This window comes from Indicator indicator, chromosome 3 (genome assembly GCF_027791375.1).
Source record: "Indicator indicator isolate 239-I01 chromosome 3, UM_Iind_1.1, whole genome shotgun sequence".
Lineage (NCBI taxonomy): Eukaryota > Metazoa > Chordata > Aves > Piciformes > Indicatoridae > Indicator > Indicator indicator.
In genome coordinates, this window is record NC_072012.1 from 31889062 (window position 1) to 31915349 (window position 26288).

The 26288-nt window shown below is 38.4% G+C and overlaps 1 protein-coding gene across 1 annotated transcript in view; it reads right to left on the reverse strand.

The window, feature by feature from the left end:
• PTPRZ1 (protein tyrosine phosphatase receptor type Z1) overlaps positions 1-26288 on the reverse strand; it is a 108639-nt gene that overhangs the window by 60771 nt on the left and 21580 nt on the right. Inside the window, exons 3-5 of the mRNA XM_054399978.1 lie at positions 4256-4435; positions 1591-1742; positions 223-318 (exon numbers count right to left, since the gene is read on the reverse strand). Of these exons, the coding sequence (XP_054255953.1) occupies positions 223-318; positions 1591-1742; positions 4256-4435 (428 nt within the window). The remainder of the gene's footprint in view (positions 1-222; positions 319-1590; positions 1743-4255; positions 4436-26288) is intronic.

The following is a 26288-nucleotide window of genomic DNA, read 5'->3' on the forward strand; positions in this document are numbered from 1 at the left end:
AGGCTTCACAAAAAACGTGAAAGGTGCAGTTTGCCACCAAAATTATAGATGACTTAAAGCAGAGCAAACATACTTTCCCCATTTTCTTTTCTGTAAGAATAAATTAGGAATATATATGCGAGTCTTAACTAAATGATCACACATTGGAACAAGTTAAATTCAGTTTGAACATCTGCCATGTTTCAATGCTTGTTTAATGACACCAAGATATATTTTGTTTACCTCAAACAAAATTGATAAAGCTCTTAACTTTCCATTTCCTTTAATTGCCTCTTCGAAATCTGTAAACTGATCTGCATCATAGCAGTAGATCTGCATCTGCAAATAAAATTATATTAAAATGTTTTATACATACCAAAAAATAAAATAATCAAAGCAGTTATTTATATTCCCATTTGGACAAAAAAACGTTCAAGCAAGAACATTTGATTCCAAAGCAATGAATGTTTTAAACTATGTCAACTGTATTATCTGAAGATATGGAATGGAATTATTCAGCTGTTGCTACCTAAAAATGACGTCTCCTGGAAAACCACTTCATATGCAGCAGTTACCCTGTCAAGGAACACAACACTCTCCATGGATAATACAGTAAGCTGAGTTAACTTACTTGTACTTGACATCTAACCTAGAGTACTCAGGTGAGATGAATCTTGAAATCATTGGTGAAGTTTGAATAATAAGGTAGGATGTCCCTACTACATGTGCCTTGCAGTAAGCACAGAGAATATTGGTACTAAAAGATTACCAGGTATTTTGTGCTCACAATTGACTGCCATCATGGGCTTTGGGTTTGCTGCACCCCTTCCTCTCTTTCTGGATGCAGTCAGGAAACCTCTTCTAGTACCAGGTCACCAACATGAATGCAGGAGTGTTCTGCTCCTACTAGCTTTTCATGTGGTAATGACAGAGAAAAATGTTCTCTTTGACACCTTGGCAGGACAGGTTGAGTGTGAGTGGGGAATTTTTAAGTGGATAATAAGGAAATGATACTGTCCAGGGAAAGTTGCTGGTTCACAGCTTTCCACAGAGCACAGGACAAACTTGGCTCTATTGCTTTGCTCTGATGCAGAAGTCCAAACTGCCAAGAGTGAGAAGCTGCACAGTTGCCTGCCACAACTAAGTACTTTTAGGAGAGAAATGATCACAACTCCATGTTGTTGGTTAACAAGTTTGGTCTGTAACCAAATGGGTCATGCTTTGCCTCAGTAAAGCCCAGCAGCTCCCATTGGCTTTCAGCAAAGCCCCAGCTTTGAAAAGACCATTTACACATTAAAGAACTGACTGCTGTGGAGTATGATGGGTGAATACGTAGCAGCTTAACTGTTAGCTTGAACTTTGTTCAATTAGTAGGACTGACTCCTATTGTCATCTTAGAAGGCATGTGTGAAAATGCACAGTTTAGACATCCTCAGCATGACATGGAATAATGTCAAATGTTTTCAAATGTATAATTTAACTATTACTAGTTTGGAAAGCGAATGATTGTATCTGAAAATAGACTTTAATCAAGTAATAAACAAAAGTATTTAGTAAGCAGTATTACTTTTTGCAGAAGAACAAATTGTCAAAATCTACTTTGTACTTTACCTCAAGAGGAAATTTTTGTCCTTCTAAACTATGTTCTGATCCATCAGATGACAAGTTGCATTTTCCCCAGTGAAAAGTGATCTTGCTTGCTTTGAATATGGTGTCTAAGCCACCTCCACTTACATAATAATCATTGGTCAGGTTAATTTCCACTGAACAAAGAGAGAGAGAGAGGGGGGGGAAAAAAGGGTCATCAATATAAAAGCTGGCCAAGGCATCTATGATTCTCCTGTTTCAGTATCAGGTACTAAAAGGTAAACATGATATGGCTTTTCGCCCGTACTTCATAAGCAATTTGACAGGGAATTGGTTATTTAAACAAAGAAGTGTGGTTTGCAGATGACACCAAGCTGTGTAGTGTTGTCGATACACCAGAGGGACGGGATGTCAACCAGAGGGACCTGGATAAAATGGAGAGGTGGGCCCAGGTGAACCTCATGAGGTTTCACAAAAACAACTGCAAGGTTCTGCACTTGGGATGGAATAATTCTCACTATCAATACAGACTTGGGGATGAGGTGTTTGAAAGTGGCCTGTGGAGAAGGATTTGGGGGTGCTGATGGGTGAGAAGCTGGACATGAGCAGACAGTGTGTGCTTGCAACCCAGAAGGCAAATCACATCCTGGGCTGCATCAAAAGATGCATTGCCAACAGACCCAGAGTGGTGATTCTGCCACTTTGCTCTTGTGAGACCTCACCTGGAGTACAGTCATTGTGTACAGTCTGGAGCCCTCAATATAGGAAGGACATGGACCTGATGGAGCAGGTCCAGAGGAGGGCCAGGAAATTGATCAAGGGGGTTGAAGCACCTTTGCTATGAGGACAGGCTGAGGGAGCTGGGGTTGTTCACCCTGGAGAAGAGGAGGCTCTGACAAGACCTAATAGCAGCCTTCCAGTACCTGAAGGGGGACTACAGGAAGGATGGAGAGAGATTGTTTATAAAGGTCTGTGGTGACAGGATGAGGGGCAATGGCTTCAAACTAGAGAAGGGCTGATTCAGATTGGATATCAGGAAGAAGTTCTTCACTATGAGGGTTGTGGAACACTGTCACAGGTTGCCTAGGGAGGTGCTTGAGTCCCCTTCCCTGGAGATATTCAAGGTGAGGCTCGACGAGGCCCTGGGCAGCCTGGTCTAGCTGGGGATGACCCTGCTGACTACGGGGAGGTCAGACTGGATGACCTTTGGATGTCCCTTCTGGCCTGGACTATTCTATGATTATTAACAAGAAGAAATAAGTTGCATTTCATGCTGCAATTCATAAAATAGTCATAGTTAAGTGCACTGTTGGTCTCCTGTTGTCTGAAACTAGTCACAGAACTATGCTAGAAAGCTCATAAAACTGTCTGAGCCATCAATCTGATGTCCTAAGAAAAGAAACTCCTGAAAGACATAGCTTCCTGAAAGCACCAAAAAGGAATATACCCCTCCCATCATTATTATCATAATTCTAGAAACAAATCAAGAAGCAACACATGAAAAGAACATTTTCCTAGTTCCTAGGAAGTTCCTAGGAGACCTGTCCAATCTGTGAGACCCCTCAACTGTGGAGTACTCTTCCAGGAGAGGAATAGATTGAGATCCTCCAGTGACTGTGATCTATCTGACCTTTTGCTAAACAGCACTAATGGTGTTCAGTTTCATTACAGTTCTTTCCTCAACACCTGCAGAACTTAGAAACTGCTTTTATAATATCTGAATTGCAGCAAGTGAGAAAGAGCTTAGTTTGCTTTTATGGACTTCAAACAATGTTTTCTCAGGGATCTCTTGAAAAGAAAAATGCACCCATCTAGTAGGCAAGAGGGAAGTAAGAAATTTGTGGAATAGTATGTAGAAAGTACACGATGGAGCCAAGAACAGAAATTTGGAACACTAACACTGAAATACAATACAAACGCTGGTCTAGGGGTCTCACTGCAACCAGTTAGAAGGTTAGACAGTTGGTAAGAGAAGGAATCTTTCTCCACACCTGTGGAGGAAGTTGTTAATAGATCTTCCTCTATACCTGTGCCCAAAACAAGAAACAGTAGTTCCAACAAGTACCTTTTAGGTACTCCTATCCTGGATTTATACAGCAAAGTGGTTGCAAAACAAGTGCATCTTTTATAGCTGGGAGAAATAAGATCTTGTAGGCATAAATCACTTCTTCCTAGAATATATTTCTGAGATAGGTAAGATAAATGGGACCATAAAAGCATCTATTTCTCTTCGACTGCAAGAATTCTGAGTAATTCAGATGCAAGTATCTACATTATATATAGGTGACAGCATAGGTGAGATGAATCCCATCTTGAGTTTTTTGAAACCACAATTCACCCATGAAGTGCTCCAGATGAGTAGGCAATGTATTCATACTTTTAAAAAATAATTTTTGTATACTTGTCACCGATTCTGGATATGTAGTAATAATTTGCATTATTTCATAGGAAATGCTAAATTACTCTTTGGCTTTGAAGTGTTCATGATGGGATGATAGTAAGGACATGATTGCTTTAACTCTGTGCACATAGTCAGTGCTGCTTGGCTATTGCCATCACCTTTTTTTTCTTTAATGGATGAATTCAGAACGTACAAGACAAGGAAAAGTGAAACGAAAATGTTTCATTAGAAGTCCTTGTTTGATTGTCCTTGTTTTAACTCCAAACATGAAATCCGATTTTTTTTTACCTGTTTTGCCAGTGTTGCGAATGAAAGTATCTTCCAAAGTTTCCTTTTCCCATCCATGGAATTTAAGTTTCTTCAGATTCACATTTACTTGGGTAAGATCTTCATCTATATTAATAGGGGATTGTTTGGCACCATTGCATGCTGAGTATTTTTTCCCCCAGTTCTTTTGGTTCAAAGTTCCTAGAAATCAAAGTATTTGGGGTAAGTATATTTAAAACTGAGACTCATATCCACATAAATTTTAATGTGGGGAAGTTAAAACAGTTTGCAATCTGTGACCAGAATAGCTGCCCTTCTTTTAGGTCTCATCTGTAGCAATATTAGCACACCTACTCTTGAATCCTATCTTCAACAGTCACTTTTGATCATTTTAGACATCATTCACAGGTGCTTACAAATCTCTAGGGAAAGCAGAAAACAGCAAAACCCCCAACCAATCAACCAAACAACCAAAGAAACCACAAACAGAAAACCCCCACAAAAAACAACCACACAAAAAAAACCCCAAAGCCCCAAAACACCCTCACACACAGTATAGAGAAATAAATAAAATGGGGAAAAAGCCTTTCAGGCGAAACTGGCATTCAGAAAAATGTTGCAATTACTGTGAAACCCTTCTTTTCAAATAACACTTTTAATCATATGAATATCATTACAGTTCCTTCTGCTCAATGAAGTCAGCCAGTCAATAAGATCCCAAAATAAATAAAAGCAGTAAGATTAAAAAAAAAATTGTTTATACACAGGGAAAAGGTAAAGTGATTCTACCCTGAAAAAGCACAACTGTTAGTGATGCTCTGGCTGGAGAGTCTGGCTGTGTGGCCTGGCTTTTCCTGTGGAGCACCATGCACGCATGCTGAAGCCATTTCCTTTTGCAGCCGCCAGGTCAGAGTGGCCAGGGGGTCCTGTACACCTTCTCCAGGGCACAGGTGCTGCATGGAATCTCACTATAGCCAGCTCAGGCACAGGCAACATGGAATCTTTTGTTTATATAACACAGTAGCATAAACAACACAATATTTTCTTTATATTTATGTGTTTACATGCACATACGTATTTTTTCCTCACAAGGAACTATGGCAACACTTCAAAGGGCTAATTAAAATCAAGAGCTGACTGCAAAGACCTAAGAAAATATAATTGCTTCAGTTAGCTTCCCACTTACTAGCAGTTAAGAGCTAATATTAGTGCATCCAATGTACCATTTGAATTCTATTAGATATGTTGAAATGAGCCAGTGCTCATTTACAGGCTGCTATGCTATATCCAAGACTGTCAGCAAAAGACAGTGCTATATTGCACCTCAGGCAAGGACAGGCCTCATATTGCACTCAAAAAACTCAGAGAGGGAAGAAGAGATGCAGCCAGTCCTGTAACCATGACAATAGGCAGTAATACAAGATGCTCATCTGGATAGCTAGCTACCCAGAAACAAACCTGAGCTAAATTATTCAACAAGTATCAAGTCAAGAAAGTTAGCAATATCACCTTGCCACATGAGAAATACTGCAGGACAGACGGTGTGTAAAAACCCATTTACTTCTCAGCAACAGAAGAAACTGTTAGGCACAACAGCCAAACAAATCAAAATGAATTTCAGTCATAGAGTTATGAATCTGAATATCCTGCAGGTGAGGATTAGAGCCCTGTACCAAGCAAGAAGTGATCCCCTAGGGAATGGCAGAAGGGGTAAGCTAAGCTTCCAGCTCCTCATCAAATCACACTTCTCCTGGACATTAGCTGCCAGATACAGTTTAGCACCTGGGCCAATAATGCAATATCCCAATTTCTAATGTGCTTTTCATATGAAAAACACATTAAGTATTTCACCTTTTAATATTTCACCTTCTCTCTCAGAAGCTTCCCTTAAGAAATTCTTAAACTCAAAACTTGGAGATGAATCTGTTTGGATTTTCTATAGTGAATCTTCTAAGAAATATAGCTAGAATAGCTTTACTGTTATAAGAGCATGTAGGTAGAAATGCAGTTAGAAGGCTTCTAAAGAAAATAAATACATTTTTATTTAAATATAAACTATATTAATTAACTTTTTAAACAGAAAATTCTCCAAACATGGTCAGACAGGACCGAAATAATTCTCATCTTGCCCTGTGCATCCTTGCCGACAGGCCCTTGTTTCCAGGTGTACCTTCAGCCAGCTCAGTCATTTTCCAAGTTGCAGCAACCTCCCTGGCTTTGTAGAAGTCTCTGACAGTTTGGGCTGGGCTAGCTGCCCATGGCTATCCCTTGGGGTCAGGCTCCACTCTTCACATTCATGCTTTTGTTTCTTTTGCTCCTTCCTTTTGCCACAACCTAAGACTTCCCCAGGTTCTTGCTGTTGCCTCAAGGCAGTAGAAATCTTTCTGTTTCCACTGGCATACCCACTTCCATTGCTCACCTGCAGTCTCTCCTTCAGAAACTCATTATGAATCTTTCCCTAACACATATTCCCTTTATTCTGCTCTTTCCACCACTGGCATTAGAACTGACTGAAAATACTTTTGTTCTTTCTCCCAGAAGAGTACTTTTGAGTACTTTTTTCCATGCTCCTTTTGATGAATGCAGATATCCTGTTTTGCATCTCCCCTTTAAATCCCCTACTATCCACCAGCACATTGAGTTAAAAAAAATACATCAAAAGTAGAGAAACTCCTTCCAACTTTCACTGTTTCATATTTTGTTGTTTTGTTATGTAGAATGCAAATTCTTTGATTGGATAGTTGTTATCTGTGCCTCAGGGTATCATATAACAAATCCCTAGCATGAAGCTAATGATACCACTAGTAATCTTAGCTCATCCCAGAAGACACTGTAATCCATCACAATGTCCCAAGCCAGGCATAAGGAATTACATAAAAGGATGGCTGTGGGTGATGCTGTGGCCTGACCAAGGAAGTTCTTTCAGTCTGGATGCAAAGAAAGAAATTAGGGACGTTAGAAGAAAGATGAAGAATGTTATTTCCTGTCCCCCAGAAAGGTCTCAAACTGATGCAATATGATCCTGCTAAAACGATTTGATAATGTTCTGCCTTTTTTCTGTGTAGAAGCAAAAAAAATTCAATAAAAATATTCTCCTTTCATAAAGAACTTTGCTGTTTACACTTTACTGAAATCTTACAGCACCTATGAATCTTTATGCCCCAAATAAAGTTTTATAACAGTGATTTTCATGCAATTACATATTGTCATACACTAACCTAAGCTGATCAATGTATATCATGTATGAAAAAGATGCAAATGCTGTTTCAGGTACTCTCTGGTTGACAAAAGAAAAGTATCTGTCTTATCCATATGAATGCTAGCTTGAAATCAACCGAAGATTCATGAAAAACAAGAGCTTAATGGTTGCAGAGTACAAGAGATAAGCCTGACAGCTATGACAAATTAGCTGAATGCTCCTGCTGGCAAATATGAGTAAGTATTTGACAGCTTTAAATCAGTTTTCTTCTTCATGGTCCAGCAGCTGGTAGAGCTGAAAAAGCTACATAAGTGAAGGATACCATTATTGCTCACAAGAAGTACAAGTGATCTCAGCACTGAGGAGGACAGGCAATGTGGAAGCTCTCTTTCCAAGGTAAAATGATATTGATCTCAGCAACAAGGAACAACATTTGTGTACATTTTGCCTGTCAAGAGGAAAATTGCATGTGCATAAGTACTGAGAAGTTGATCAAAAGCTATGGAATGAAACATACAACAAGTCAGTGGTAGGCTCTGGTGTAGTTCTGGCACAGGATCATGGAGAATTCCAGAAGGAACTGGAGTTCAGCCATGATGATTCAAATTACATCTGGGCAGCACATTACAATGTTTATGCATAAAACCTGCAAATGTTGGAGCAGATAATTGTTGTATCTACATGAGCAAGTACTGCAGACCAATATGAGTGTGTTTATTGAGTGAAAAAGTTGAGGCTGAAGACCAGATGCCCATACCATGATGTCTTTCAGGCAGCTTTTACCTCAGCCTAGCTCTGGTCCCATGGGCTGAATGCTCATTGGCTGCTGAAGTGAATTGGGTTCATGCCTGCAGCATTATCTCCTGTTTAGTATCAGTTGAGATTAATCCATGCCATGTGCTGAGACCAAAGCATGGCAGTAGGGTGCAGCCAGGACTTTTGCTTCAGAAGTCCATTCCCAACCTGAACTAAAGTTTTAACGTAAACACATCTAGTCTAGGCAGCAGGTGGTGAAACTACTGCAGTTTACATGACTTGCAGAAAGCCAAAGTAAAAGTGAAAGAACCGAACGTTTTTAAACAAGAGCAGACTGTTTTACTGTAGGTGTTATGATGGAAATGATAATCAAAGCTGTGCCAGCCATTTTGAAAAATATTGTTGAAACTGAGCTTTGAAAATGAATTCCCTCAAACTATGCTTTGGAACCTGAGGAGAATAAAAATCTGTACAATAGATCTTCCAAAGTGCACAGAGGAAGCAGTGTCTGTCAAAGCTGTCAGCTATGATGAAGTAATCGACAGTTCACAATGAATGAATATGAGCCTGAACAAAGCAGGTAACAAGTTAATGGAAGACCATAACCTCTACTACTCTTGCCCAGGGCAGAATGTCCAAAGAAAACTACCTTTTCTTTCTAGGAAGCATTCATGTTTCTGAGAGGCCTGGGGCAGTTTAGTCTCAAGAAGAGAAGACTGAGAGGGGATCTTATTATTTATAAATATCTGAAGGAATGCTGTCAAGAAGATGTTAGTCTCTTTACAGTGGTGTGCTGTGGTAGGACAAGGAGCAATGGATACAAACTAGAACACAGGAAGTCCCATCTCAACATGATGCAAATCTTCTTTACTCTAGGGGTGATGAAGCACCAGAGGAGGCTTCCGAGAGACGTGTCTCCCCTAGAGACTTTACAGACCTGTCTGGACGCATTTCTGTGTGACCTGCCCTAGGTGATCCTGCTTTGGCAGAGGTATTGGACTCGATCTTCAGAGGTCCACACCATTCTAAGATTCTATGATTTTAACTCTGTGCTTCATCTTTAGTCCCAATGATCACATCCCTGCAACACACATCCAATTCTTCTTTCAGCTGTTAACTTGTATCCACTGCTGTCTTTACAAGATCTACCCCACAAGATGTTACTGTCCTTTGTAAAAATACTTGAAAGAAATGCATCTATCAGACAACTCTGGACTTTAGTGTCCTATGCAAGTGGAAGGATTGAGCAGGGCTGAAGACAATTCACGAAACTGAGTGGGCCGTGATCCTCCCAGCAACATGCCATGAAGTGTTTCTCAGCAAGTTCACACACTACTACACATGTGTCTGCTGGGCTGTAAGTCATCATTATGAATACTGCTCTTTACTGCCATGCATCTGCACTGGCTGAGTGGAATACATAATGTATGAAAAATGGCAGCTAGCTTCTTAAATCAATAGAAAATATACATGAAGAACTTAAAATGTAAACCTCAAGTCCAATGAATGAGACTCTGAATATGTAAAACAAATACTCTACATTTCTTCTTCATACTGAATATGGATGCAGATTCTGAAGAAACAGGATCATTAAAATAGCACTTTGGGCTTTATGAGATTAATAACAATGTCAGCAAATTGCATTAGTGAGCAGATCTGTTTGACTCAGAAAATTCTACTTTCCAGCACTTCACTTTAGTAACTGTTGTTCTGACTTCATGGAGTTTGCATTTTTAGCTCTTATTAGGATCATGTTTCTCATGAATGGGCATACTCCCAGCATGTGCCCCCTCAGGAACTATAAAAAGCTCTGTCTTTAATGACAGTTACAGAAAGAGAAATGCTTCCATACTTCCTTCACAAGACTAAGCTTTAAAACACAGGGAGACTAACATCGACGTTGCTAGATCTCTACCGTTAGATAGAAATAGGGACACAATATAAGACCATGGAAGTTTTATACTCTGACCAGTTACAGAACATCAACACTGCTTCCCAAACTGGCAATAATGGTCACAGGTCTGATTCAGGTTTTCCATTGCTCCTACATCATTTATTACTTCACATTTCAAACTGATGTGAACCCTAGTGTTTATGTTATAGATGAAAGACAACAGAAAAGATAGATGAAGAGAGATGAATTCTTTAGCTCTGCTTAATTTCTTCCTCTCCATTTTTCATGAGCTTTCACTTTCACACAATGATATCACTACTTTTATATAGATTGGACACATCTAGCAGATGAAGGATATCCCCTCTGTGTGGACTGTGAATAATGGATTTGCCTTATCAAAAATGTTACTGACATAAGACTTTGAAGTGTTAAGTGATTTCAAGTGGTTTGTTTTTTTTTTTTTTTTTTTTTTTTTAGAGCAAAACCATTTTATCTAAGATGTGAGAAATCAGAAATAAGGCCATGAAAAGATGTGGGACAAAGTTTAAATTTAGATGACAAATCAGTACTGCTTTAAACATGAAACTGCAGAGATGTTTTTTTCCCTCCTCATTTCTGCTTCACTATTTAGACAGTGCATCGAAAATGGATGAACAGGCGAGACAGAGATTAGCAAACCTCAGGATACTTCATAACATTAATAGCTATGCCATTCAGCTTATTACCAGAAGCTGCACAAGGCAGTCTCTAATCTTCCAAGGCTGAAGAATGATTTCAGTTCACATTATTGGATGAGTGCACTACTGGCCCAAAGAGAGAAGTACCGCCAATACTAATCTTGTGAATGTTACCACAGCTCATATTACAAAGGCTAAAACATAACACATTGCATTCTAGGGAAACATTTTTGTCATCAAAAACACGGAAGGTTTAAGTTTTACATATGACTGCTTAGAAGAAAACATTTCTGCTTCATTTTGATGTTCATTGTATGGATTTTTGGGGTTTGTTTTTTCCCCCTCTTTTTTTTCTTTTCTCCAAAACACCCAGTTACCCCCACAACAATGATCATTTAAGTCTCATAAAGTTTATAAAATTTTTTCAGCCTGATAAAGTTCAAAGTCCAGACTATAGAGACAATTGTCCAGTCACAACTACAAAGGAGTTCTGGCTTCCAGGTTTGGGCTTAGCCAATTATTATGCCCATTTCAGTAATTTAATTGCTTATTTTTACTATTATTGCTTATGGGTTATCAAAGACTGGCTTGGTTGCCAATGTCTAGATCAAGTGTTCAGAAATGAAATTATACTCTTTATGTTAAAGAGAGTCAGCTCACAGAGTAACTGGATGACTATTTAAAAAAAAAAAAAGTAACAGCATTTAGACCCTGGAAATTCAACACTACTAAAGCAACCTGCTTTTAAATGAGTTTGTGCTAAATATATTTACCCCATGGATTTTTTGGCACATATACAGTGACAGAGAAATGAATGCAATACATTTTCTGACTGTAGGTTGCAATATTTCAAATAAAATGAACGGAATCAACCAAAATGTCTAGTCACTTTGTAACTAGATGCATTCAGACAAGCCACAACATTTAACCTATTATTTTGTTTAGTGCTTTATTTGTCATTTTTGTATCTGAGTATCATCATACCTCACTGTACTCTGTGTATTGTGTGTGTGTGTGTACACATAGAAAAAGTAGTATGTACTGTATAAAGCAGACATGTACAGACTTCATGAAGAGAATACTAACCCATCTTTAGCTGGATTGCGTATATTAATCTTCTCTGTTCCTCATCTAATATGTGTTGGACCACTTACCCCTTATTAATATCTAACAAAGAAGATGAATCAGGAAAGTTCTGATGAAACATTTTGTTTTATTCAGATCCCTGCATTTGTCTGCATTTTGTTTATTTATTTGAACATAAACTTTATACTTCCTGAGACATTGCTTAATGAAATAACCAAAAATTAACTGAGTGAGAAGGTTTTTGTCTTTTCACTTTATCCTTACAGAAGGAAAAAAAAAAAAGAAGAAATCAGATAGAATAAACTACAGTTTTTGAGATACAATGGAAAACTGTAATCAGTATCACTAATACAGTGGCTGCTTGGTGATTTTTCTTCCTTGGAGTCAGCTTGATGATTCATAGTCAGGCTAAGTGAATTACTGAGCAAAATGCGTAGGAGGATAAATGCCAATGGACAGATTTCATTCAATATAGCAACTGTTTGCTGTTCTTCTTCTTCTTTCATTCCCCCATAAATCTGGACATTGCAGGCCAGTTAGAAAATATATAATCAATCATTGATGCTCCATTTGCAATGCACTCAATAGGAGAGCTGTTTAGACTAGAAGAAGGCTTATGGGAAAAACTCAGTCAACCTTTGAAGATCTCTCTATTTTATTATTCTCATCCTATTGCTCCTGAATTTCCATAAAAATGCTCGTAGAGAATCATGTAGCAATATATAATTAGAAATTGCCACATAATTTTTTACAATGAACACAGTGTTAAATCTAAGCTATATTTTTCAATTAATATTAAGGAATGAAATCTGGTACAGTGCCAAAAGGGAAAATGTTCAGTACAAAAGAAGCATATTCTTCCCCTTGCTTTCATTTCATTTTTGACAATATGTGAAGCTTTAACTGCAAGCCCTGAATACTTCTAACCCTCTGAGGAATTCAGGTTGCAGCAATGATTTTCTTTACCTTTAATAATATTTAAGATCATGAAACTGAATACACACTATTGAGTGAGAAACATTATTACAAGATTACAAATAACCATAGCTGAAAACAGAACTGGAATGCAGGGAGCTGATTCTCTTTTAAGCTAAGAAATAGGCAATGTCATTTGGCCAGTGCTGAGGAACATGGCTTATAACTTCAAACACCCTATGGTTGCACTTTTTGCATGCTGTATATCATAAAATTAGCTATCACGTTTGTGTCATGGCAATATCAAAGGCCTGTTTCGTCTTCCATAAGAAGAGAACTCCCCAGCTGTTTCTGAGGTGTTTGGCATATTATTAGCATAGAATGATGAACAATACTAGATGATTGCAGGATTTGTCTTCTAAAGCCACCCTGATTTACAAACTAAAAGCAACAGCTTTCCAACATGGTACAGTCCCATGACAGATCAGCTCTATTTCCTGGAAGTAAAGTTTACTCTCAAACTTGCAGCTACTGCACAGAGAACAAGTGGATGTGTATCACCTTTCTGTTGGTAAACATGGACATAAATTAAGCTTACGGAGGTATTTCCCTCTGCCTCATATCATGCAGCTGACCCAAAAAATACACTTTAAGGGACCATGAACTAGAGCAAAGGAAGATGAAGCAATAACCTACTTCAAGTGCAGCATTTAACATCTGTCTGATAAGGGATAGCTCATGTAGTCCCAGGTGATGAGCACAATGAAACCCATTTTCAGTAGTAACAAACCTCATTTTTACCAGATTATAGATCACCATCTAAGTCTAATGAATTGCACTATAATGGTCTTCAGTTTTCACTACCAGGTATACACTGCTGTATTTCAGATTTATCTTACATGGCAGAACCAGACACTCAGTACAGAAACAAAAAGCAGTGATGAATTTTAAAAGAGAGCATGCACTTTCCTTCTTCTCAGCTTCTTAACAGATCAACTGATCTAACAATATTGTCTTTCACTGAGAAAATGAATACGGTTTCCTTTTCTCTCCTGTTGTGATATGACCTCTCTCCTGTCTTTCCTTCTTTCTTCCTTTCCTTCCTCCTTACTGGATCACTAAATGTCAATGAACAGATTGTTTAGTTCCATGAAAAGCCTTGTGGTGATATACCACAAGGGCACTTTTTCCTGTTACCAAACACATAAAAATCAACAGCCATAAATTCATAAAGGCAACAGTCATAAATTCTTATCCAAAGCTTGCTGAAGAATATAAATAAATTACATGTAGATGAGATTCTCTGATTCTCTGTACATAAAAAAATTACTACTAAACACTAGTGGAACTGTGGATATAGAAATCCCACAAATAACCATGAAAAAGGATGACATTTACCTTTGAATAACAAAAAGGCATTTATTTTAACTGTCAAGAATAACATAAAGATGCTAAAAAGCAAAGATTAGACAGAAATAAACCAGAGCAAGACAAGGATAAAATACTGCTGGATTACGTCACTGGCCAGTCAGTTCAGGCACATGCAGATCTATAATAAGGCACCACCACTTTTTAAAACATTTCAGTTTTGCAAATTTTTAAAGTAACTTCCAGTGATGAGTAGTTATTCTTAAGGGTGCAGAGCTAAAAGCTATTGAGCAGTAGATGTAAATCACCTCAGATGGGGAATTCACTTTTCATTAATAGCATTTACCTTCACAATTTTTCCATTTTGTCCCACTGTGGACTGCCCAGAGCAGTAAAATTTGCTTAAAATGCCTTGTTGCTGTTAGGACCATTGTTTTTTACTTCAGATTTTATGAAACTAAGCATTAATTCATTACACTGCTTGCACTGAGAAACAAATATAAAGCATCACCTAGCCTATTCTCTCTCAGCCAAACATTCATAGTGGGGATTACAGTTTTTGTTTTAATATTGCTTTAAATTCACTGAACTCTTTCATGGCTTAGTATGTGGCTTAGTTTTGGGCTAATGGCTAATACACAGAATAATCAATTTCCAGGAAGATCCGTCACCATTTTTATTTTCCTTTTCTCTGTGGAAGAAAAAAAACATTCTCCTTTCATTTCCACACATAAGAAAGTAGAAGAGGATCAGAAGAGCATGTTGCTTGGTTTCTTCACCTCGTTACCCAGGGTTCAAATACATAGGGTACTTTTTACCACCTGCAAATATAGTTTTTATTTCTTTTTACTAAGGAAACCACTTAAGAGGAGGAGATCTAGCATATTTTATCACAGTTGCATAAATTAATGGTTTGTTTCTTGGTTCATTATCTATTTTAAGTAGGCAGTTACAATGGGAGGAGCAAGAGGAACACACAGTGTTCGTCACACTCACACCAGTGACTTCAGTACCAAGTAATCCCCAGTATTCAAGAATCCCAAAGCTTCTGGAATTGTGGGGGGTTTCTATATAAGCAGATTAAGTTTCAGTGAACTTTTTTCTACTGCTATTTCTCCTTTCCTTTTCCCTCTTGGAAAGCATCAGTTTTATACTCAGGAAAAAAAAATTGTGCTACCCTAAACATTTTATCTTGAATGTAAATACTACTTTGTCTTGTTATCTTGAAAAGCACAGTTTCAATTACTAAATTACTCTAGAGTAAAAATTTTCTGACAAGAATCTTCTCTGTTCAGTCTGCAAGGAATTAGACAGCCACAAGTAAAAAAACATGTCTGCAAGCTGTTACGACACTATCTCCCCAATACATACCTACTGTGCAGCTAATTGAAATGTCGTTAATCAGGCTCAAGATATCAAGCTACATTAGCATTCACAGGATCCCAAATTTTCATCAAAAGCTCCCTAAATACTTTATCACTGTCTGTGCCCGGAGGCACTGTGAGTTTGACACACAAATTTCGACTGTGTGCAACCAAAACCAAAGCCTATTTTGGTTCCACAGACTTTTCACCCCTTGCCACAATCTCCTAAGGCACAGATCTAGATGGCATGTGCCTAATGAACCTCAGACTGTGCAGCCAACAGTACCATGATGAAAGCAAAGCTCTGCAGCTGCACCTTCTGACATTCATGAAGAAGAACCCACCTGAAGGATTCCCATTTTAATACAATATTCCAGCAGCTACAGTCAAGCAGTGTATTTGGGGGAACATGAGTTAAATACCCTCCTCAACAACAACAACAAATTATCCATGATCCAGGTTTTGCATTTCCCATGACAAGGGAATGCAGGTGCCTAATTTTGAAGTGTGAACTTAGGAGGAGATAATGTGCTCCCTAGGATCCCTCAGTCATCAGCACTTTTACAATGGGACATGCTAAACTTTTGTGCACTTGAGAAGTCTACACAGCAAATTACTGCAAAATAACTACCATATTTCACACCTTGGATTATTTCATATGTAGTTTCCACTGACACACACAAACCCTAAATCATAGTTTAATTCTTCCATAGCTTTTCTCTAGTATTTTATTCTCATCTGAATTAAGCCTCAGCCCTACAACCAGACCCTTGTGAGCAGACAGCTATTCTGGTTACATAATGTTCTGATGACCAGAAGACAGGACGTATATCATTAGTCTGTTCATATAAATAGATCACATTTCTGTGGCAAATTAAACTCCACTATTATTAAAGCAATTAGAGCAAGTAATTTGTTACCAAAAAATTAAAAATAATAATTTCTAGTTGTTTTACCTTTGCTATTGCAGCATGATGGCCAGTGTATGCAATATGGTATTTAGCACCAAACAAGACATTTCAGACACAGTTCCATGGCTACTCAATCATAGAATCATAGACTACCAGGTTGGACCTCAAGGATCATCTGGTCCAACATTTCCTGGCAAAAGCACAGTTCAGACAAGATGGCCAAGCACCTTGTCCAGCTGAAATTTAAGGGTTCAATGTTGGGGAATCCACCACTTCCTCAGGGAGATTATTCCAATTCTGATGGCTCTCATTTTGAAAAATGTTCCTCTTGTGACCAATATCAAATGATGATGTCATTCCTACATTCTCAAACAAGAAACTCAGATTGCACATAAAAAACAATAATCAGGAAAACCAGAGTATAAACCAAACACTTACTATTTTATATATTTTTAATTATTTTTTTTCTCTTTTTCTGGAAGAACTTCCCTTGTGCTTACCATGTGCACTCTACACCACAGTGTACGTGTCACTGTCACCCAGTGCTTTCCTTCTTTGAGGATCTCTGTATTACTTCTCCCTAACCAGGCTCTGGATGACATATGTAGGCATTGATTGCATTTGATGTGGAAAGTGTAGCAAAGATTATGATGGTTAAAGAGGAGATACAAGGACAGAGTATCTAGCTAAGGTGTATCGCACAGGCAAAGAATACTAAAGCCCAAATACTGAATCTGTATCTCTTGGTACAGTTTTAAAGGCATGAAAAGATTAATCTCATTCATGAATGAATTGCATTACATTTACAGAGATTTCAGTCTGAAGGGGTTGATGAGAGATGAATTTTCTGCATCGATTCTAAGACAGGCAATAACATATTAGATTAGAAAAAGTGGGAGCTTGGGGTGGGAAAGCAAGGAAAAAACACTATGTAAATGAAAGTTTCTGAAAAAATGCAGCCACTACTTCTTGCATATGTAACTGTGAACTCTTTTAAAAATAATTTCTCTCTGCTGTAGGCAGCAACAACCTTTCCTGTCATGAGAATCTGCTTTATCTTGGAATAATACCCTGAAATTAATTTCCAGTACAGCCTACCTGCCTGTGGGGAAACATCAAATCTAGAAGATTCAGTGAGTGGAGTTTCCATGGAATTGTTTTTGTAAAGAAAAGATGTTTTTGACTTCATAGAAAATACTGCCAGTCTGTGACTATGAGTCAGAGGAGATCTGTTGAAAACAAGCTTTTTTCCTATGTTGCCACTACTTTTGCTAATACCCTGTCACACTGCAGTTCTGACAAATAATTCTTTGACAGGAGGTTGTCTTTGTTGTCTTTGAAACTCTTATTCTGTGGAGACTCGCCATGCAAACTTGTATTGAGACTCACTCACCCTTGTCATCTCTTAACTTGCCATGTTCCTGAATTTCCTTCCTTCTCCAGTTCAGTAATGATCTGTCTTTTGTGTGAGACTTCCTTAGAATCACAGTACCACAGAATGTTTGATGGAGGAAGGGACCTCAGGAGGTCACTGTCCAACCCTTTTGATCAAGCAACACCATCTACAAGCCAGTTTCCCAGGACCACATTTAGATAGCTTAGGAGTATCTTAAAGGATGGAGATTCCACAACTTCTCTGGGCAACCTGTGCCAGTGCTCAGTCACCCTCACAGGTAAGAAGTGTTTCCTCATGTTCGAAGGGAACCTCCTGTCTTTCACTTTGTGTCCATTGCCTTCCTTGGACTATCTCAAATATGTCCATGACTCTCTTGTGCTGAGGAGCCCAGAACAGTAGCTCAGGTATGGCCTCTCTCCTCTTAATGAGCCCAGGTTACCGTCAACATTTTTTTTTTTTTCCTGCAAGGGCACATCATTGGCTCATATTTAACTTAGTGTCCACCAGGACTTGCAGTTCCTTTTCTGCAAAGCTGCTTACTAGCTGGTTGGCCCCCATCAGGTACTGGTGCTTGAGATTGTTCCTCTTAAGGTGCAGGGCTTTGCACTTTCCCTTATGGAAATTCATGAGGTGCCTGCCAGACCATTTCTCCAGTCTGCTGGGGTCCCTCAGCACTCAGTTCTATCTACATCATGAGCAAACTTGCTGAAGGTACACACTGCTCCACCATCTAGATTACTGACAAAGATACACAGTAATACTCTTTTCCCGTTATGCTGGACCTTGTTTAAACAAAACACAACATGGACTTGAAGTCAAGTCAGAAAGAAACTTCTATAGCATAAGCTATACTAGAGCTTAGAGCTCCTGGGGCATTACATATATACTGCATTGCCATGCTGGGCACCCCATCTCATTCAGGAGAGTCAAAAAAACTGGGAATGGGTTGTGAACACTACTCCACAGGTCAGAAAATTATATTGCACGATCACATTGATAATGTCAGTAAGCAGAGCCTGAAGAATGCTGTCCCTGACAGCCTCTGCACTGTCAACCTGTAATATTACTGTCATCCTGCCAAAGCAAAATACTGAGGGACACTGTGAGGGATTCACGATACTAGCATTCAGACTCACATCAAGGAGGGATTTTGTTGACAATTGTGTCCTTGTCTCACTTCTTAGCTGAGCAGAATTTAATTAAAAGACATTTCCGGAGAACATTTGATTGCTGTTCAAATAATCCTCAGTTTGCAGGCACAGTGTACTGAGGGAGTTTAACTCTCTGCCCTTGCCACCCTGCATTCCCATGATATTTGACTTGACTGCAGCTGTGTAGCTGCATTAACTCACCCCTTCAGATTAGGTATGACAAGTCCCTGTTCCATAAGAAGTAGAGTCCATTGAACGACTGTAAAGCATGACCTTGCCTTCAATTTGGTACATAATTTAATTTGGTATTGGTACAAACTCTTAGTTGCATAAAATAAACATTGCCATTACACACACCACAATGGTTCACTTGTTAATGCATCTGCTGCTGCTTGCTAAAAATTTGGCAGTTGCATTTCTCCAGATGTGCTACTTAGTGGCCATTTAGGATCGAGCATTTCCATCTTCTGCCTTGTAAATTTTTATAGTCCTCATCCTTGTACATAATTAAATTGTGGTAGCTGACACTGAAAACAAGTTTACCAATTTTCAGCTGTGTTGGTCTAATGTGTGCTTAGGCAATGCCTTATGATGAGGGAGCTAAGAAAGGAAGAACTTGCATTCAAGAACAGCGATTAGAGCTGTGGGTTTCTGTGAAGCATTAACTTGTCAGCCATGAACAAGCCAACAGTATTTTTGTTCTCTCCTCTCTACTGGGGGTATTGTTTCAAATAGGGTCATCGGTTTGCAAGTCTGGCACCTACTTACATTGTTTAAAAATCTTACAAGACCCCCATTAGAATAATGGATCCTGACATAGATTTCCTAATTTGCTGTATGATATAACTCATTTGGACAACTGTAATAATACTCCAACTGCTGCTTTTAAAAAATTGCTGGATTGATCTGAGATGTAATCTGTATCTGTGATGACATAAACAATATGTCCTGTGAGATGACAGCATTAGTATTTTATTAAAAATTCCTTCTACAACTGCTTACATGAGCTGTGGAATGTAAAAACAACCTTCAGTGAAGCAGAGGATGAAAAAAAAAAGTGGACATACAAATAACCTTTAAGAAACTTTTACCCATTTCAACATTTCATAAGCTGCACTTCTGCTTAAGATTTTGGCCTTTGAACTGCAGGTTTGCTGCCTTGCATAGTGTTTAAATGATGCTTGCTGCCAGCTTGAAACCTGATCAGTCATTTTCAACAAAATCAAGTTACTTTGCTTGAGGGATCACATTTGTCAACCTCTGAGGTTTGACAATCCCATTGCCTCATTTTAAAGGATGTTTTTCTCCTGAGCATCGACATGCAGGAGGAGATCCAGCGTTCACAAAGTAAGTGCCTCTTTCTCTTCACTGGCTGTATTGAAGGCAGGGAACTTCCAAAGGGCAGTCCAATCTGCCCAGTTCAATTGCTTCTCTTAATGATGGCCACAGGTAATATACTGTTGCCTCTGCACTAGCGCTTAGAGCACTGAGTGGGGAAGTAATAGCTTGAATTCTTAGGTTTATGATTCATGAAGGAGTTACACCAAGGCATTAGGAAAAGGTCTAACCAGTAAAACAGAGAAGCAGTCCTTTTCAAAAAGATTACGCTGCTGTGACCTCTGGGAAGCAAGAGACCCCAAATTTCAAGGTGAAAAGAAGCCTGACTTTCACCTTGTGGTTGCCACATTTATTGGAGGGGAAGGAGGGCAAGGAAACAGCCTGAAGCCTGGTCTCTTCTACTGCATCTGTTTCTTCCCTTTTATTCCAAGACAATCTGAGAGATGAGGAAGCTACATCTGGAACCTCAATTCCAATAAGCTGTGCTAAGTTGCAGCAAAATTGTACCAAATTGGAGGAAAAAGAAAAGAGCTATAGGAGGTTAGACAGTGATAGTTCATGCAACTTTGGAGACTGTAAGCTGTAAATTTTGTACAATGTGTATGATGGAGAGGTAAAAAGAAAACTGAATGTGTTTCAAAAGGTCATTTTAATGGAAAAGTGTTGTTTGACTGTATTGCATTTCACTTTAATAGCAGTAGATGCTTTCATTAAAAAAACCCCCAAACTATAAGTGATACTTGAGTCTGATGAACATGATGCCCTTATGCAGAGATAGACAGGCCTGCCCCTTAAACACACCAGCACCTTTGCATTCTGCTTCTAGAAAAATGACAATTGTTTTGGACCACCACAATAGGCATTTCATGGGTTATAGAAAGATGTCAGAGGGAAGAAGAAAGACGTTTGGGAAGAGACAGACATTTTTTTCCCTGACTTCACCTCACCTCTGTCTTTAAATCAGTAAAATGCATAACCCTGTAAATTGCAGTGTCTTCAGTTCCCAGTAACCTCAAGGGACTGATGAGTTAGAATCAGGTCCTAAGTGTGTGCATTATTGTATCTTAGGTTGAAAAAAACCTATTTATTTAAATGCACTCCTATTATATGCCAGTTTTTGCCTTTGTAATAAAAAGGTATGAACAAAACTCATACAATGATGCCATTGCTCTGGACTACTGAGCAAACAGAACGTGCTCTATGTTTTAAAGAATACATATGAAATGTTGATGAGGGTATGTGGGTGCAAGTGATTACAACAGTTTTTTCCAGCTACTGTTGTTGGGTTGGTTTTGTTTGTAACTATTTCATCTCTATGCATCTACATTATGCAGTGTCATTATCCTCCTAGGAAAACAGATTCATCATACGCTATGGCGCAGTCACCCCTGGGAGTATTATGAGGAACTCATCAGCTAGGCAGAAAGCAGAAAAGTGTGACATGTAGGAAACTGATTCACCAAGCACCCACTAGAAGCCATTAGCTGGCTGAACAGGTGATGCTATACAGCTCCGTTTTTGTTGGCAGGACTGCAGAAGACTTGATGAAACAGGCTCTGCTAGTCCACAATGCCCACAAATAGGCTAAAAGCAATACAATTTGCAAATCATCTGACCTCCAGGCTGCTCTGATGGGAAAGTCAGCAGGTTCCAGCTGCTGACAGTTCAGTTGCTCAGAGCTGCTCAGCAGCATGAGAAAGTGCTGCCAGACCTCAGTGCTCTCCCATAAAGAGCTTTTCCCTCAGATGGAAGCAATGAGCATGCATGACTGCAGGCTTACAGTAGTCCAAGAGACAGAAAATGAAATTAGTTTAATCTCAGATTGACTGCAGTAAATGTCCAAAGAACAGCAAAACTCTTTTTTAATGTTGATGCAAAGCAGATGAGATACAAAATCTTTGGAGGAGTAAGTGAATAAAACCCACAAAATGTTATGAGCTTTGAGTTACAAGAAATCTTCCATGTCAAATTTGAATTGTAGGTGCAAATCAGACAAGCCCTAGAAACAAGCTCAGGCAGCTGAAGAAGCTACTGCCCTCACACATACGTTTCTGCCCCATGGCATTCCCATTCAAAATAATCACACTCCAAATCACCTAGACAATGTATTTTATGTCAGGGTGTGGCTGTAAGAGCTTGCCCAACAAACAGTTACCCTATACAGAAAGAAAGTTGATAAAATAAAAGCTATTTCATCCTTCCAGGTTCTAGATCCAAACTGTGGATATATTTAGGGATTTCAGAGAAAAGGCTTGCCTTTTTTTGTTTTAGTTATTTTTTTATTTATTTCCTCCTTCTTTGCCAGAAGAGAGAAGTGATATTTTTCTGGGTCTCCTTACAAAAAAACGTGGCTTTGTCTGGAATACTCCATGTCATGTCATCCTTCCTCTCAGAGCCTCAAATGGTCAAAAGTGCAGAAATGACTGAGAATGTAAAATCATTTTCTTAGAGAAATGGTTTACGATTACCTAAGTAGCAACCGAAAATCTTGGTCACTTCAACAATGGTTGGTAGTATTACAGTATCACAGTATATTAGAGGTTGGAAGGGACCTCAAGAGATCATCGAGTCCAACCCCCCTGCCAGAGCAGGATCACTTTGGGTGGTTTTCTCTTTGCCTACTCAACAACATACACAGCAAGTGCTGTTTGAAAGATAATTAGAGCCTTAAGTTACCCTAAAGACCACAGATTGGTAAGACTGGAAGGTCATGTGGCTCTTTTGCTTCATTACAGGACCAAATACAGACTATCCCTCACTAATTCTTGTCTGGAAAGAGCTTCAATAAGAGGAATTCCACAGCCTTTCTAAGCAAGTTTAACTTCCTAAGTAAGTTTAGCTATTCTTACAGTCTTTTTTCCTAATATTGCACCTAAATTCTCTCTACTGCAAATTAAACCCATTCATCCTTGTCACTTTGGTGGGGTGGAGAGTAAGTGATCACTTTGTAACCACCGTTATATATTTGAAGACTACGATCACAACTGCCTTTTCTATACTATCTTGTTTCCTTCATTTTTTCCCAAGGATTTTGGGCTTTCTTAGACCCCCATCATTCTTTTTGCTTGTCCTTTGGACCTTTTCTCAATTTGTCAATGCCTTTTATACAAGTGTGCAGCCCAAGAATGAATGCAGAAGTACAGCTGAGCCCTTCCTAGTGACAAGTAGAGCAGAATAATTGACTCCCATGCCTTACACATCATTTCTGTTAATTCACCTCCAAATGAGATTGCTTTTTTTGCAAGAAAAGTATATTGTTAATTCAGATAAAATTGTAGCTAATCTAACCACAGTTCCTATTTTGCATCTGTATGTTTGATTTTCTTTCTCCATTGGACGATTATGTGCTTACCATTACAATTATATTGACAAATTCTATTTAGAATCATAGAATAGAATCATACTTGATTGATTTCAGATAATTTCTCCAATTCATCAAGTTGATTTTGCATTTTGATTATGTCATCCAAAATTCTTGCAAATTCCAGTGCGGTGTCTTTCATGAATGTGCAAATGCCATTTCTTTCTTCTGTCATCCAAGACATTAGTGATAGTACTGAAGAATACTATATCCAAGGATAAGCTTTGTTGGCTAGATCATGATAGGGTCTGTGAAATTACTTTATATTTTCATATTACAAATAATTGTGTAAAAGTCCATCATTCTTGGATGTTGAGAGTAAGCTATACTTACAGACACTAATTTGGATCTGGTACTACTATAGACTGGAACAATAGCTCCTCAAAGTCTAAACTGAACCATTCATCTTAGTGAAATATTACATATGAAGTTTCAGGACAATTAAATGTCAACACTGATTTTCACTGATGATCAACTTTGTAGAATCAAGCTAATATGCTTGTAATTTCTCTTATAATGTAAAATAATGAGGGGTCTGCACATGGACAGCTAATTGCCATTGGGTATAATAGAGTGATTCCTCACCTAATTGCCAAACACTCCTAGTTTTGCTATAATAATTTTCCCAATAATTTAGTAATTTGTACATGCTGAAATTAGAATAAATATTCTCAATGTATTTCTGAGTATTTTTGATACCCACTCCATCATGACTAAAATCCATACAATTGAATTATGTTTGGAAATACTTCATATGTTAATGTCATATAAATTGATCCTAACTATATGCCAAGCCTGATTCGATGTTAAAACTGAACTTCAGGGCTATATTTTCACAGATTTCAGTTGGCTTTAATTCAGACTGTTAGACTAAAGTTTGAAATTTAAATACAGGTAGTTAGTTGTGGTTGTAAAATTTAGTACTAACACAGCAATAATGATATTATTTACAGAGAAATTTATCAAAGTGGGATTTATCTGTGGGTGATAGCAGAATAAAGCTGCTAGAGGGTTTTTAATACTCATACTTGCATTCATTTTAAGACTATAAATCATTGCAATTTAATAATGCTTGAACAGGAAATATGTTTTCAACATAAGCAGTATTTTGCCTAGGACACAGAACACTTTGTGAGCCAGCTTCCTTATATTGACCCCTGCTTATAAAGCCAATAGAGTTAAAGTGAGGCTCAACTTTTCTGCAGAACAGGAGTGAGAACATAGCCAGCTGTTTAGCTGGTACGCAAGTTCAGGTATCTTGGAAGACAGAATACTTTTGTTTGTTTAGTAAATACAAGAGAAGAAGGAAAATAGCAAGCATCAATAAATGGGAGGTACCAGGCTATGTGTGTGAAGGAAGCTCTGGAGTTTCTCAGTTCTCCTAATTTCACCTACTGATGACATGATGTGTGAAAACATGCCATCACAACGTGGTCCAGTATAGCATATAGGAAAAACTGCTGACCTTGAAAACTGAAGGAGCAAAAATGGCATGGAATTCAACAATGCAATCTGCAAACCCATACATTTAGGGACCAGTGGGAGATTTTGTTACTAATGAGAATCTTATCATTGGGAAAACACAGGGGAGGAGGAGAAGCAGACCATGTCTGACTCTCTGAGGACTGTATACAGACAGTATGATGGAAAGGCAAGCGTGTTCTGAAGCTCCAACCAAGCAACTCTAAGTAAAGCTAGGAAAGTATGAATGTCTCTGCACAAAGTGTTGAGGACAATTCATCTGGGGCAGGTGCATGAGATGCTGGTCACCTGTGCTGAAGCCAACCAAATTTTAATTGAACCATGTGTGAGAAGAAGATGCTAATGCAGTGATCAAGAGGACAAGAGTCTAGACTATCTTGGTTTAATTTTTAAAGAAAACAAGCAGGAGAGGGATATCAGTGCAAGTTAAACATTGGCCACAGAACTCTCCAAAAACCAAATAAACCAACCAGTTCTATCACAAGAACCACATGATTCCAATGGCCTGCTAATACAGATAGCTTTTAAGTCCAAATAAGGTCTGAAAATAAAAAGTGAGCGTGTGGCATAGTCTTTCAGTGAAACTGTGAAGCAATATATTACACCCACTTTTAAAACAGAGTTCAATTAATTTTATGCAAGACTCAGATGACATGATTTCCTATAACATCAGGGTATTGGAGTTGGTGAGTCCATATCTGGCCTCAATAAAAAAAATCCTGACCACTTCAATGAAATTAACTCAATCACCCATAAAAATCCTATCGACTTCATTAACAGGGGCTGAAGCTGAGCAACTGGGAGAAGATATTTTGTTTCTATAAAACATTTATCAAGGAGGCACACCAAAATACACTGTACTTTAGAGCTCTTCTCTGTATGATCATTGAATTTGATTCAACATGTTTCCAGTCTACCTATTTGTTGGTGAGAATATGACCAGCTTAACCTGAAACAAGTGACTGGAACAGAACTTAATGGTAGCTTATCATTTAGAACATAGGCATTCATTCCTGTTTATGCTTGAAATCTGTTTATGAAGTGATTTATGTATTTTAGAGACAACAATATGACCCAGTTTTATAGGATTTCGAAGTGACATTTCAAGTCTGTTGGCATTTTAAAACGGATTTTGTGATTTCAGCTACGAATCTAT